General features: G+C 49.3%; 1 protein-coding gene across 6 annotated transcripts in view; it reads left to right on the forward strand.

The window, feature by feature from the left end:
• scarb1 (scavenger receptor class B, member 1) overlaps positions 1 to 14,403 on the forward strand; it is a 505,970-nt gene that overhangs the window by 77,924 nt on the left and 413,643 nt on the right. For all 6 annotated transcript variants that reach the window (XM_072509698.1, XM_072509951.1, XM_072509860.1 and 3 more), the window contains exons 5-6: positions 6,109 to 6,204; positions 8,149 to 8,264. In XM_072509698.1, the coding sequence (XP_072365799.1) occupies positions 6,109 to 6,204; positions 8,149 to 8,264 (212 nt within the window). The remainder of the gene's footprint in view (positions 1 to 6,108; positions 6,205 to 8,148; positions 8,265 to 14,403) is intronic.

The raw sequence follows: 14,403 nt of genomic DNA on the forward strand, positions 1-14,403 counted from the left end.
CCAAACTTTTGTACAGCTGCATCATCACCTCACAGCTCTTAAATTCAATCCCTCTGTTAATGAACGCGAGCACACCATAGGCCTTCTTCACAGCTCTATCCACTTGAGTGGCAACTTTCAAAGATGTATGAACATAGACCCCAAGATCTCTCTGCTCCTCCACATTGCCAAGAACTCTACCGTTAACCCTATATTCCGCATTCATATTTGTCCTTCCAAAATGGACAACCTCACACTTTTCAGGGTTAAACTCCATCTGCCACTTCTCAGCCCAGCTCTGCATCCTATCTATGTCTCTTTGCAGCCGACAACTGCCCTCCTTACTATCCACAACTCCACCAATCTTCGTATCGTCTGCAAATTTACTGACCCACCCTTCAACTCCCTCATCCAAGTCATTAATGAAAATCACAAACAGCAGAGGACCCAGAACTGATCCCTGCGGTACGCCACTGGTAACTGGGATCCAGGCTGAATATTTGCCATCCACCACCACTCTCTGACTTCTATCGGTTAGCCAGTTCGTTATCCAACTGGCCAAATTTCCCACTATCCCATGCCTCCTTACTTTCTGCATAAGCCTACCATGGGAAACTTTATCAAATGCCTTACTAAAATCCATGTACACTACATCCACTGCTTTACCTTCATCCACATGCTTGGTCACCTCCTCAAAGAATTCAATAAGATTTGTAAGGCAAGACCTACCCCTCACAAATCCGTGCTGACTATCCCTAATCAAGCAGTGTCTTTCCAGATGCTCAGAAATCCTATCCTTCAGTACCCTTTCCATTACTTTGCCTACCACCGAAGTGAGACTAACTGGCCTGTAATTCCCAGGGTTATCCCTAGTTCCTTTTTTGAACAGGGGCACGACATTCGCCACTCTCCAATCCCCTGGTACCACCCCTGTTGACAGTGAGGACGAAAAGATCATTGCCAATGGCTCTGCAATTTCATCTCTTGCTTCCCATAGAATCCTTGGATATATCCCGTCAGGCCCGGGGGACTTGTCTATCCTCAAGTTTTTCAAAATGCCCAACACATCTTCCTTCCTGACAAGTATTTCCTCGAGCTTACCAATCTGTTTCACACTGTCCTCTCCAACAATATCGCCCCTCTCATTTGTAAATACAGAAGAAAAATACTCATTTAAGACCTCTCCTATCTCTTCAGACTCAATACACAATCTCCCGCTACTGTCCTTGATCGGACCTACCCTCGCTCTAGTCATTCTCATATTTCTCACATATGTGTAAAAGGCCTTGGGGTTTTCCTTGGTCCTACCTGCCAAAGATTGTTCATGCCCTCTCTTAGCTCTCCTAATCCCTTTCTTCAGTTCCCTCCTGGCTATCTTGTATCCCTCCAATGCCCTGTCTGAACCTTGTTTCCTCAGCCTTACATAAGTCACCTTTTTCCTTTTAACAAGACATTCAACCTCTCTTGTCAACCATGGTTCCCTCACTCGACCATCTCTTCCCTGCCTGACAGGGACATACATATCAAGGACACGTAGCACCTGTTCCTTGAACAAGTTCCACATTTCACTTGTGTCCTTCCCTGCCAGCCTATGTTCCCAACTTATGCACTTCAATTCTTGTCTGACAACATCGTATTTACCCTTCCCCCAATTGTAAACCTTGCCCTGTTGCACGTACCTATCCCTCTCCATTACTAAAGTGAAAGTCACAGAATTGTGGTCACTATCTCCAAAATGCTCCCCCACTAACAAATCTATCACTTGCCCTGGTTCATTACCCAGTACTAAATCCAATATTGCCCCTCCTCTGGTCGGACAATCTACATACTGTGTTAGAAAAGCTTCCTGGATACACTGCACAAACACCACCCCATCCAAACTATTTGATCTAAAGAGTTTCCACTCAATATTTGGGAAGTTAAAGTCGCCCATGACTACTACCCTATGACTTCTGCACCTTTCCAAAATCTGTTTCCCAATCTGTTCCTCCACATCTCTGACTATTGGGGGGCCTATCGAAAACTCCTAACAAGGTGACTGCTCCTTTCCTATTTCTGACTTCAACCCATACTACCTCAATAGGGTGATACTCCTCGAACTGCCTTTCTGCAGCTGTTATACTATCTCTAATTAATAATGCCACCCCCCCACCTCTTTTACCACCCTCCCTAATCTTATTGAAACATCTATAACCAGGGACCTCCAACAACCATTTCTGCCCCTCTTCTATCCAAGTTTCCGTGATGGCCACCACGTCGTAGTCCCAAGTACCGATCCATGCCTTAAGTTCACCCACCTTATTCCTGATGCTTCTTGCGTTGAAGTATACACACTTCAACCCATCTCCGTGCCTGCAAATACTCTCCTTTGTCAGTGTTCCCTTCCCCACTGCCTCATTACATGCTTTGGCGTCCTGAATATCGGCTACCTTAGTTGCTGGACTACAAATCCGGTTCCCATTCCCCTGCCAAATTAGTTTAAACCCTCCCGAAGAGTACTAGCAAACCTCCCTCCCAGGATATTGGTGCCCCTCTGGTTCAGATGCAACCCGTCCTGCTTGTACAGGTCCCACCTTCCCCAGAATGCGCTCCAATTATCCAAATACCTGAAGCCCTCCCTCCTACACCATTCCTGCAGCCACGTGTTCAACTGCACTCTCTCCCTATTCCTAGCCTCGCTATCACGTGGCACCGGCAACAAACCAGAGATGACAACTCTGTCTGTCCTGGCTTTCAACTTCCAGCCTAACTCCCGAAACTTTTTTATTACCTCCACACCCCTTTTCCTACCTATGTCGTTGGTACCAATGTGCACCACGACTTCTGGCTGCTCACCCTCCCCCTTAAGGATCCTGAAGACACGATCCGAGACATCCCTGGCCCTGGCACCCGGGAGGCAACATACCTTCCGGGAGTCTCGCTCGCGACCACAGAATCTCCTATCTATTCCCCTAACCATTGAATCTCCTACAACTATTGCTTTTCTATTCTCCCCCCTTCCCTTCTGAGCCCCAGAGCCAGACTCCGTGCCAGAGACCTGACCGCTAGGGCCTTCCCCCGGTAGGTCATCCCCCCCAACAGCATCCAAAATGGTATACTTGTTTTGAAGGGGAACGGCCACGAGGGATCCCTGCACTGTCTGCCTGTTTGTTTTTTTCCCCCTGATTGTAACCCAGCTATTCTTGTCCTGTACCTTGGGTGTGGTTACCTCCCTGTAACTCTTCTCAATCACCCCCTCTGCCTCCCGGATGATCCGAAGTCAGCTCCAGTTCCCTAACACGGTCTTTGAGGAGCTGAAGTTGGGTGCACTTCCCGCAGGTATAGTCAGTGGGGACACCGGTGGTATCCCTCACCATCCACATCCTACAGGAGGAGCATGTAACTGGCCTAGCCTCCATCCCCTCTTACCTTAAAGAATATAGCTGCTGTGTGGACTAACTAGATCTCCGCCCTTCGACTCTGCTCCCAGTCAGCTACACTTCCTGTAAACTCCTGGCTCTCTTCACACTCTTTGCGGAAATGTCGGAAACAAAATGAAAGGAGCACCTTACTCCCTCCTCACCTAACTCCCTCGGTCACCAAACTCTCACTATCGCACTCAAAAAGCACCAAATTCAGCACTCCCTCGGTCACCAAACTCTCACTATCGCACTCAAAAAGCACCAAATTCAGCACTCAGTGCAAACAAAGTCTGCACTGTCGGGGATCACTTTTATACTGTGAATCTAGCCTCTGAAAAACTGGCCTAATCCAATTAACTAATTAACAAGCTCCAGCTGCAAGTGCCTAGAAGTAGAAGCCTGTTTAAAGCTGATTGAAAATTCACCTTCTTCTAAACCAAACAGCAACTTTTAAGTTAATTAACTAAATAAAAGAAAGACTAAACTTTAGATAAAAATGAAGCCTTATACTCCCTCGGTCACCAAACTCTCACTATCGCACTCAAATGCACCAAATTCAGCACTCAGTGCAAACCTGTTGTAAGACTTCTTGTTGTCTACCAGGGAAGCAGTGCACCAGCAGAGTGGAACTGTGAAAGGTATCTGGGAGAAGGCGGGGTGTGTGTGTGTTGGGGGGGTTTGATGACTGGCGAGTGTTCGGGGGGTGGAGAGTGAAGCGGCAGAAGGGGGCCAACTGGAAACGTTGCTTGACCAGTGGTGGGGGAGGGAGAGGGGGGTGGGGCAGCTGTTGAGCTGGTAAGGCTGGTCAACTAGAGGCAACACATGGGGAAAATGGCAAAGTGGCCAATCTGGCCGCGGAGGGCATCCGACAAAGGCACTGGCAGCAGAAGGGGCCAATGCACCGGACTAGAAATCTGTCGGAGGCCCCAGCGTGCAGCGGAGATCCGTCACAATGAGGCTCGTGCTGTTGCTCGCTCTTTGGTAGAGCAGACCATTGGAATGCTGAAAATGTGGTTCCGGCGCCTGGACCGGTCAGGTGGGGGCCTGAGGTACAGTGCCCAGCGGGTGTCCCGCACGTGGTCGTCTGCTGTGCCCTTCACAAACTGCTGCTGCTACTGGTGGAGGAACTGCAACTCGGGAGGAGACGCGGAGCGGCACCTATACCGTCCAAATCAGAAAGCACCCTTGGTCACTGAGAGCCCTTTGCTACTGGTCTACAGATTCTGGAAGATTCTCTCTGTGTCTGTCATAGGTTCTAACTAACTGCCTCTGAGAAATTACAACTAAACTCAAAACCAACAAAAACCTCCCCACGATCTATCCCCTCCGCAACATGACATCTCTGGGATGTCCCAAATACAGATTTAAACCATGGGCTGGATTCTCCGCCGTGGGGATTCTCCGCCGTGGGGATTCTCCGCCGTGGGGATTCTCCGTTGCGCCGGCAGCGAACCCACGCCCGGGGATTTCCCGATGGCGTGGGGCAGCCCACAATGGGAAACCCCATTGGCCGGCTGGCGGGTCGGAGAATCCCACCTCATTTATTTCCAGATCCCAAACCTTCCTTTTATTCTGGGAAACTGTAGAAATAATTTAAACCTCCTTATGGGGACAACCCATCTGTTAATGTCAGAAGTGCATGTCCCTTTAAGAGTAAACTAGGACTCAGGGTGGCACGGCGGCGCAGTGGTTAGCACTGCTGCCTCACAACGCCAGGGACACAGGTTGGCGCATTGGCACAATGGTTAGCACTGCTGCCTCACAACGCCAGGGACACAGGTTGGCGCATTGGCACAATGGTTAGCACTGCTGCCTCACGGCGCCGAGGTCCCAGGTCCGATCCCAGCTCTGGGTCACTGTCCGCGTGGTGTTTGCACATTCTCCCCGTCTCTGCGTGGGTTTCACCCCCACAACCCAGAGATGTGCAAGAATGCTGATTGGCTGCGCTAAATTGCCCCTTAATTGGAAAGAAGATTTTGGTACTTTAAATTTGTAAAAAAATAGTAAATTAGGACTCGCTTGACTGTGAATTGAGAGCAGGTGATGCCAGTTAAAGCTTGTGTTTAAGAGCTGTGATTTTCCCAGTAAAGGAGGCTAATAGTCAATAAGAGAATTAGTCCAGACGGCAGATTCGAAATTCGTGTTTGTGCTGAACTATTTTATCACAAATCTGTGCTGAATCATCAGAAGTTTCCTGTTGCCTAATTTGACAGATGGATATCAGAAAGAGGTCCTGCAGTACTTTGTGTTTTCCCAGTTCCTGACCTTATTCAATAAACAGGCCACACTTCAGTTATATTCCTAAAACATGTGGAATTAGATATTCACAGCAAAGGCACAGTGAGTGAATGACTCATTATTTGATTGTATGAAAATGGTGAACAACAATCTTGGCATCAATCATCCCCGCAGACATTTACCCAGCATTCAGAGTAACTTTCATAATCCCTATTTTCTGTTCTGTAGCCAATATGTTCCATCCATTGAAGTGACATTGTCGCTGCATTTGACAATACTTCAAATCATTCAACAAGATTGGCCAAATAAGACTTTTGGAAGAGGATTATTGCTGGGGTTGAAGATTGGACCTCAGCATGAAGTGGGTGAATGGAACGACAGCTCTCAAACAGTCATTTATGAGTAACAATGTGAAGTGCGCGGAAAATAATTACAGATCTTTAAATTGCATAATTTGATTGTTAATGCTGACTTTCCCATTTCTTTACAGATGAACAACTCAAATACTGGGTTATTCACGGTTTATACAGGAGCCAATGATATTACTAAAGTTCATCTCGTAGACAATTGGAATGGTATTAAAGAGGTTTGTGAATTAAGAATTGTTATTTGCTCAAGCTGTTGCTATCATTGGCAACTTTCTACTCTGTCTCATTACAGACGGTGGCACAGTGGCAGAGTGCTTAGCACTGCTACCTCACAGCACCAGAGTCCCAGGTTCGATTCCCGGCTGGGTCACTGTCTGTGCGGAACCTGCACATCCTCCCCGTGTGTGCGTGGGTTTCCTCCTGATGCTCCGGTTTTCTCCCACAGTCCAAAGATGTGCAGATTAGGTGGATTGGCCATGATAAATTACCTAAAAGGCACATTCTTATTCACTAAAGTCGCAACCCCCCAGTTTTTCGTCGAGAATGAGGATACAAAACACCTGCCTTACCCAGTCCCACTTCAGTTCCTGGCGCTCTCTGATCGAAATGAAGTTCCTGCAACAAAGCTTTGTCAAGTTTCTCCATTTCAAGGAAAAACAGAAGGACCAATTCTCCCAACTAGATGATGACAAAGTGTCATTTTGGGCGGGATTATTGGCGTGATTCCCGCTGGCTCCTCTGGTGAGATACAGATGCACCATAGAAAGCATTCTTTCTGGTTGTATCACAGCTTGGTATGGAGCCTGCTCTACCCAAGACCGCAGGAAACTACAAAAGGTTGTCAATGTAGCCCAATCCATCCGCAAACCAGCCTCCCATCCATTGACTCCGTCTATAATTCCCGCTGCCTCGGAAAGGCAGGCAGCATAATTAAGGACCCCACGCACCCCGGACATACTCTCTTCCACCTTCTTCCGTCAGGAAAAAGATACTAAAGTTTGAGGTCCCGTACCAACCGACTCAAGAACGGCTTCTTCCCTACTGCCTTCAGACTTTTGAATGGACCGACCTCGTATTAAGTTGATCTTTTCTCTACACCTTGCTATGACTGTAACATTATATTCTGCAGTCTCTCCTTCCTTCCCTATGTACGGTATGCATTGTTTGTACAGCAGGCAAGAAACAATACTTTTCACTGTATACTGATACATGTGACAATAAAAAATCAAATCAAATCAGATTTGTATTCACCCACACTTGGCGCATGAATTTACTAAATGGGAATAAAGTCCCATAGCAAGCCTGTTTAGCCACGTGCTCCCGGCGCTCGCAGTGCTGAGAAACACATTATCGAATGACACTCGGGTTCGATGGGGGGGCCGCAGTGTGGACCACACGGCTGAAGCTGCACTCCGCCCAGCTTCCTGCATTGAGGAGCTCTGCTCGCCGGAATTTCTCGGTGTAGCGAGAGATCGGGATGCCATTTAAAAATGGCGTCCCGATTGCTGGAGACCCTGAAGCGACCCCCGAACCCCACATTTGTGCGGGCGCGCGATCCCCAGGGGTGCCCAGCATGGGTCTGTGGGGGCCGGGGTCCCTCCCATAGCACGTTTGTGCTGGGGAGGAGGTGGGGGTCGGGTCATTTTGGGGGCCTCAGAGATCGGGACGTGGGGCTATGTGCGGCCTCAGCCGCATGTTCCCCACATGAGTCACGTTGTCTAGCCAGTGGCGGTGCAGACCGATGGGCCGAAGGGCCTTTTCGGCACTGTATTGTTCTGTGATTCTGTGTTTCTGGGCACTACAAGCACTGGGGAACTCGCGGCTACACCTGCTCACTCAGGGACTTTGTTCTCAGTTAAATTGCACCCATTGTTTAATGATTTGAATGATGCTGATGGGCCATCAATTTGTGAATTGGCCATCAAACTGTGACTACCTTTGAGGTAAGGTTTCCCGTTTTAAGTAGGCCAACCATGTCAGTGAGGGGAGGACTGATCAGTCAGTGTTTGACTGAGGAACGCGTGATGTTTGTTGAACTAGGTTCACCCATCAGCTCATTGGTATAATGTTGGAGATAAGACACTTTACACAGACGCAGCCAAATATTCAAGACATGTTGTACTTGATGCCATTTGATTTTTATCCCTTAATTCTAAATCCAGGTGAACTATTGGCATTCCGAGCAATGCAATATGATAAATGGGACAGCGGGTGAAATGTGGCCCCCATTCATGACCCCTTCAGACACATTAACATTCTACAGTCCAGACTTGTGCAGGTAAGGAGCTATTACTCACGGAAATAAATAACAAAAAAATTAGATTCTTGTCACAAGTTCTGTGGGATAGAAACAAATAAAAGTTGACAACTACAGGCTGATAGAATGATCGTGTTTGTACGTCTGTGAGGTGAAAATCGAGCAAAGTTGTCACATTACAAAGCAGCTGTTCATTGTCACCTTCAACTTGCCCATTTGCAAATTGTCCTTTCTGTTGACACTAACGTATCGGGAGAATTCCCAGTAGAAGAAACAAATTAAATACTGGAAGTAAAGGGTAGCTAAGGGGAGAATAAGCGTGAGGGACCTGAAATAATTAATATCAGTGGAGAAACTTGAGGAATATTTGTAATTGTTTGTCGCTAGGCCGGCATTTGTTGCCCATCCCGAATGGACCTGGAGAAGCTGGTGCTGAGCCGCCGTGAACCGCTGCACTCCATGTGCTGTAGGTACACCCACAGTGCTGTTAGGGAGGGACCCCCTGGACTTTGACCCAGTGACATTGAAGGAAGAGTGATATAGTTCAGAGTCAGGAAGGTGAGTGGCTTGGAGGGGAACATGTTGCTCCCATGTATCTCCCATGATAGAAGTTGTGGTTTGGGAAGGTGGGGGCCCTTGGTGAGTTGCTAGCATCTTGTAGATGGTACACACTGCTGTCGCTGTGCGTTGGTGTCAGAGGGACTGAATATTTAATGTGGATGTGCTGCCAATCAAACGGACTGCTCAGGTTACAATGGTGTTAGTTAAAAACATGTTTGTTCAGGATATGTCATCTTGTGTATGTGTCATGTGAGAATACCTTTAAGAAATGGGTGTTTATAAATGGGTGCGTATATAAATATCTGTAGTGAGAGTACCTTTAAGAAATGGGTGTTTACTACTGCAGTGATGTCAGAGAGTGGGTGGAGCCAGGCTGTCTGTCAGCTTTTTACTTTCGTTTTTGAGCAGGCTGCAGGGTGTGTTTTAGTTTCGTTTTCAGTGTTAGAACATCGAACATAGAACATAGAACATAGAACTGTCCAGCACAGTACAGGCCCTCCGGCCCACGGTGTTGTGTCGAACCAGTCTGCAACTAAGATCAAACCAACCTGCTCCCAATCATTCCAGTGCGCTCCATGTGCCTATCCAATAACCGGTGATTTGTTCCTAAAGTTCCTAAAGTGTCCGACTCCACTGCCATAGCTGGGAGTGCGTTCCACACCCCAACCACTCTCTGAGTAAAGAACCTACCTCGGACATCCCTCCTATATCTTCCACCATCAACCTTATAGTTATGCCCCCTTGTAACAGCTACATCCACCCGAGGAAAACGTCGCTGAACGTCCACTCTATCTATCCCTCTCATCATCTTATACACCTCTATTAAGTCACCTCTCATCCTCCTTAACTCCAATGAGAAAAGCCCTAGCTCCCTCAACCTTTCCTCATAAGACCCACCCACCAATCCTGGTAAATCTCCTTTGCACCTTTTCCAATGCTTCCACATCCTTCCTATAGTGAGGTGACCAGAACTGCACACAATACTCCAAATGTGGTCTAACCAAGGTCTTGTACAGTTGCAGCATAATCTCACGGCTCTTAAACTCATTCCCCCTATTAATAAATGCTAACACACTATAGGCTTTCTTCACGGCTCTATCCACTTGAGTGGCAACTTTCAGAGATCTATGGACATGAACTCCAAGATCTCTCTGCTCCTCCACATTCCTCAGAACCCTGCCGCATTCACATTTGTCCTATCAAAATTAATCACCTCACACTTATCACGGTTAAACTCCATCTTGCCACTTTTCAGCCCAGCTCTGCATCCTATCAATGTCTCTTTGCAGCCTACAACAGTCCTCCACCTCATCCACTACTCCACCAATCTTGGTGTCATCAGCAGATTTACTAACCCAACCTTCAACTCCATCATCCGAGTCATTGATAAAAATCACAAATAGCAGCGGACCCAGCACTGATCCCTGTGGTACACCGCTGGTGACTGGGCTCCAGGATGAAAATTTACCATCCACCTCCACCCTCTGTCTTCTATGTGATCGCCACTTACTGATCCAATCGGCCACATTTCCCTCTATGCCATGCCTCCTTACTTTCTGCATGAGCCGACCATGGGGCACCTTATCAAACGCCTTACTAAAATCTATGTAGACAACATCAACTGCTCTACCTTCATCTATGTACTTAGTCACCTCCTCAAAGAATACAATCAAACTTGTGAGGCAAGACTTATCCCTCACAAATCCGTGCTGACTATCCTGGATTAAGCTGCATCTTTCCAAATGATCATAAATCCTATCCCTCAGGACCTTTCCCAATAATGTACCGATGACCGAAGTGAGACTAATCGGCCGATAATTCCCAGGGTTATACCTATTCCCTTTCTTGAACAAGGGGACAACATTCGCCTCTCTCCAGTCTTCTGGCACTATTCCTGTAGACAGTGAGGACATAAAGATCAAAGCCAAAGGCTCTGCAATCTCATCCCTTGCCTCCCAAAGAATCCTAGGATATATCCCATCTGGCCCAGGGGACTTGTCTATCCTCAGGCTTCTAAAACATCTTCCTTCCGAATATCTACCTCCTCCAGCCTACCAGCCTGTATCGCACTATCCTCCTCAACAACATGTTGGAGCTGACGCCAGACCAAGCAGGTGTACTGCTGTTCTCTCTGCCATCAAAAGACTATCTCTTGATCATTTGGTGAATTCAGAATTATAAATGTTTTCAGTAGTGACTTTAACCTGATGTGCTTCTGATAAAGGTTTTGTTTTTAAGTTGTATGGATGTTAAAAAGGAAAGCTTCAAGGTTTACTTAGTGTTGTAGTCTTTGGGGGTTGTATTTGAATTGATGGTTGCTAAGATGTTCACTGTATGTTTTAAAAAGGTTAACTTGAGTTCATAGAATAAACATTGTTTTGCTTTAAAAAATACTTTTCCATTTCTGCTGTACCACACCTGTAGAGTGGGCCGTGTGCTCCCCATACCACAATCTAGTAAAAGTTGTGGGTCAGTTGAACTCCATGATACACTTTGGGGTTCTCTAAACCCTGGCCCATAACAAATTGGGGGCTCATCTTGGATAAAAATTGATATACCTTCAATTCACCGAGAGGCAGAGAGAGCGAGTGAACATTAGGCTTCATTAGTCGTGAACTTGCCGAGCCAGAGTCGGTTGTACAGTTGAATGCCGCCCACAGGCGGCTGGTCTATATATGGCCCCGGTGAGGGCGGAGCCAGAGGCAGAGACCACCGAGGTTACAGTACAGTACCTGGAAGCAGCTCGTATCACCACTTCCAGGTCATAGGTCGTAGGTTACAGCATCATACATGCATTAGGTGAATACATTCATCACATTCACCCCCTGTTAAAAAATCAAGTCCAGCAGGGGTGACGTGGGGTCATTACATATTCAGTCTATCTGGAGGCCTGATCGTTCTCTTTGACCTCCTCAGCTCTGGCCGTGCAGCGGGCACGGTTGTTGCAGGTGGTGACTCCAGGGGCGTTGTGTCTGGGGCTTGAGCCTCAGTCCAGTGTATCGGAGATGGTTGGGGTGTGGGGGGTAGGCAGGGGGCTGATGGGTGGCGGCAGTGTCGGCGGGGGACAATACAGGAGACCCAGGGGAGCGTACGGGCACTGGGGGTGGCGGTGGGCAGCGGGGAGGGGGGCGCGTTGGTAGGGGAACCAGCTGGCTAGGGAGACCGTATCTTGCCATCCGTCCTGGTGCGTGATGTAGGCGTACTGGGGGTTGGCGTGGAGCAGCTGGACCCTCTCGACCAGGGGGTCGGTCTTATGGCTCCTCATGTGCCTCCGGAGAAGGACTGGTCCCGGAGTTGTCAGCCAAGATGGAAGCGAGACCCCGGAGATGGACTTCCTGGCGAAGATAAACAAACGATCGTGAGGGGTCTCGTTCGTGGCTGTGCAGAGGAGTGATCTAATGGAGTGGGGGCGTCGGGGAGGACCTCCTGCCAGCGGGGGATCGGGAGACTTATAGACCTGAGGGCCAGAAGAATGGCCTTCCATACTGTCGCGGTCTCCCTCTCCACCTGCCCGTTTCCCTGCGGGTTACAGCTCGTAGTCCTGCTCGAGGCGATGCCTTTGCTGAACAGGTACTGACGTAGCTCATTGCTCATGAACAATGAGAGTAGTAAGGGCGTGGAATTCCCTGCCTGCAACAGTAGTGGACTCGCCAACACTAAGGTCATTCAAATGCTCATTGGATAGACATATGAACGATAAGGGAATAGTGTAGATGGGCTTTAGAGTGGTTTCACAGGTCGGCGCAACATTGAGGGCCGAAGGGCCTGTACTGCGCTGGAATGTTCTATGATGTGCCCCGGTCGCTGTGGACGTAGGCAGGGCAACGGTGAAGATGCTGTGCAGTGCCTTTATTACAGTGGCCGAGGTCATGTCGGGGCAGGGGACAGCGAACGGGAAGTGGAAGTACTCATCGATGACGGTGAGAAAGTATATATTACGGTTGGTGGAGGGGAGGAGCCCTTTGAAGTCAATACTTAGGCGCTCAAAGGGCCGGGAGGCGTTTACCATGCGAGCCATGTCTGGCCGGTAGAAGTGCGGTTTGCACTCCGCGCAGACTTGGCAGTCCCTGGTCATGGCCTTGACCTCCTCGGTGGAGAAGGGCAGATTGCGGGCCTTAATGAAGTGGGTAAGCCGGGTGACCTCCGGGTGACCGAGGTCATTGTGGAAAGCCCGAAGTCGGTCATCTTGCGCTGGCGCATGTGCCGCGGGACAGGGCATCTGGGGGCTCATTGAGCTTCCCAGGACGATACTTGATATTGTAATTGTAGGTGGAGAGTTCGATCCTCCACCTCAAAATTTTGTAATTTTTTATTTGGCCCCGTTGTGCGCTGTCGAACATTAAGGCGACTGACTGCTGGTCGGTGACGAGGGTGAACCTCCTACCGGCTAGGTAGTGCCTCCAGTGCCGCACGGCTTCCACTATGGCTTGTGCTTCTTCCTCGACCGAGGGCTGTCGAATTTCGGAAGCGTGGCGGGTCCTAGAGAAGAATGCTACTGGCCTGCCCGCCTGGTTGAGGGTGGCGGCCAGTGCGACGTCTGACGCATCGCTCTCTCCCTGAAAGGGGATGGACTCGTCCACCGCATGTATTGCGGCCTTGGTGACGTCGGCCTTGATGCAGCTGAAGGCCGAGCGGGCCTCAGCTGTCAGGGGAAAAGTGGTGGTTTGAATAAGTGGGTGGGCTTTGTCCGCGTAGTTGGGGACCCACTGGGCGTAGTAGGAGAACAGCCCCAGGCATCGTTTGAGGGCCTTGAGGCTGTGGGGAGGGGGGAGTTCTGTGAGGGTCCGCATACGGTCGGGATCGGGCCCTGGGACTCCGTTCTCCACGACGTAGCCGAGGATGGCTAGTCGGGTAGTACGGAAGACGTACTTTTCTTTGTTGTATGTGAGATTAAGGGATTGGGCGGCCTGGAGGAATCTCTGAAGATTGGCGTCATGGTCCTGCTGATCATGGCCGCAGATGGTCACATTGTCCAAGTACGGGAATGTAGCCCGCAAACCGTACTGGTCCACCATTCGGTCCATCGTTCTCTGAAAGACCGAGACCCCATTAGTGATACCGAAGGGGACTCTGAGGAAGTGGAAGAGTCGGCCGGCTGCTTCAAAGGCAGTGTAGTGGTGCTCATCCGGGCGGATTGGGAGCTGGTGGTAGGCCGACTTCAGATCGACCGTTGAGAACACACGGTACTGTGCGATCTGGTTGACCATCTCCGCTATGCGGGGGAGGGGGTACGCATTCAGTTGCGTGAACCGGTTAATTGTCTGGCTGTAGTCCGATTCTTTTCCCAGGTCTGGACGACCACCACTTGCTCTCTCCAAGGGCTGTTGCTGGCCTCGGTGATCCCTTCACTCGACAGTCGCTGGACCACCGACTTGATAAACGTGACCATCTGTACCGCCTGCTCCTGGTGGCGATGGGCTTACAGTCAGGAGTGAGGTTCGCAAAGAGTGAAGGGGGGTGGGGGGGGGGCGGGGGAGACCTTGAGAGTCGCGAGGCTGCACACCGTGAGGGGGGGCAGGGTCCGCCGAACTGTAAGGTCAGGCTTTGGTGATTACATTGAAAGTCCAATCCGAGCAGTAGGGGGGCGCAGAGGTGGGGG

This window comes from Scyliorhinus torazame, chromosome 1 (genome assembly GCF_047496885.1).
Source record: "Scyliorhinus torazame isolate Kashiwa2021f chromosome 1, sScyTor2.1, whole genome shotgun sequence".
Taxonomy (NCBI): Eukaryota; Metazoa; Chordata; class Chondrichthyes; order Carcharhiniformes; family Scyliorhinidae; genus Scyliorhinus; species Scyliorhinus torazame.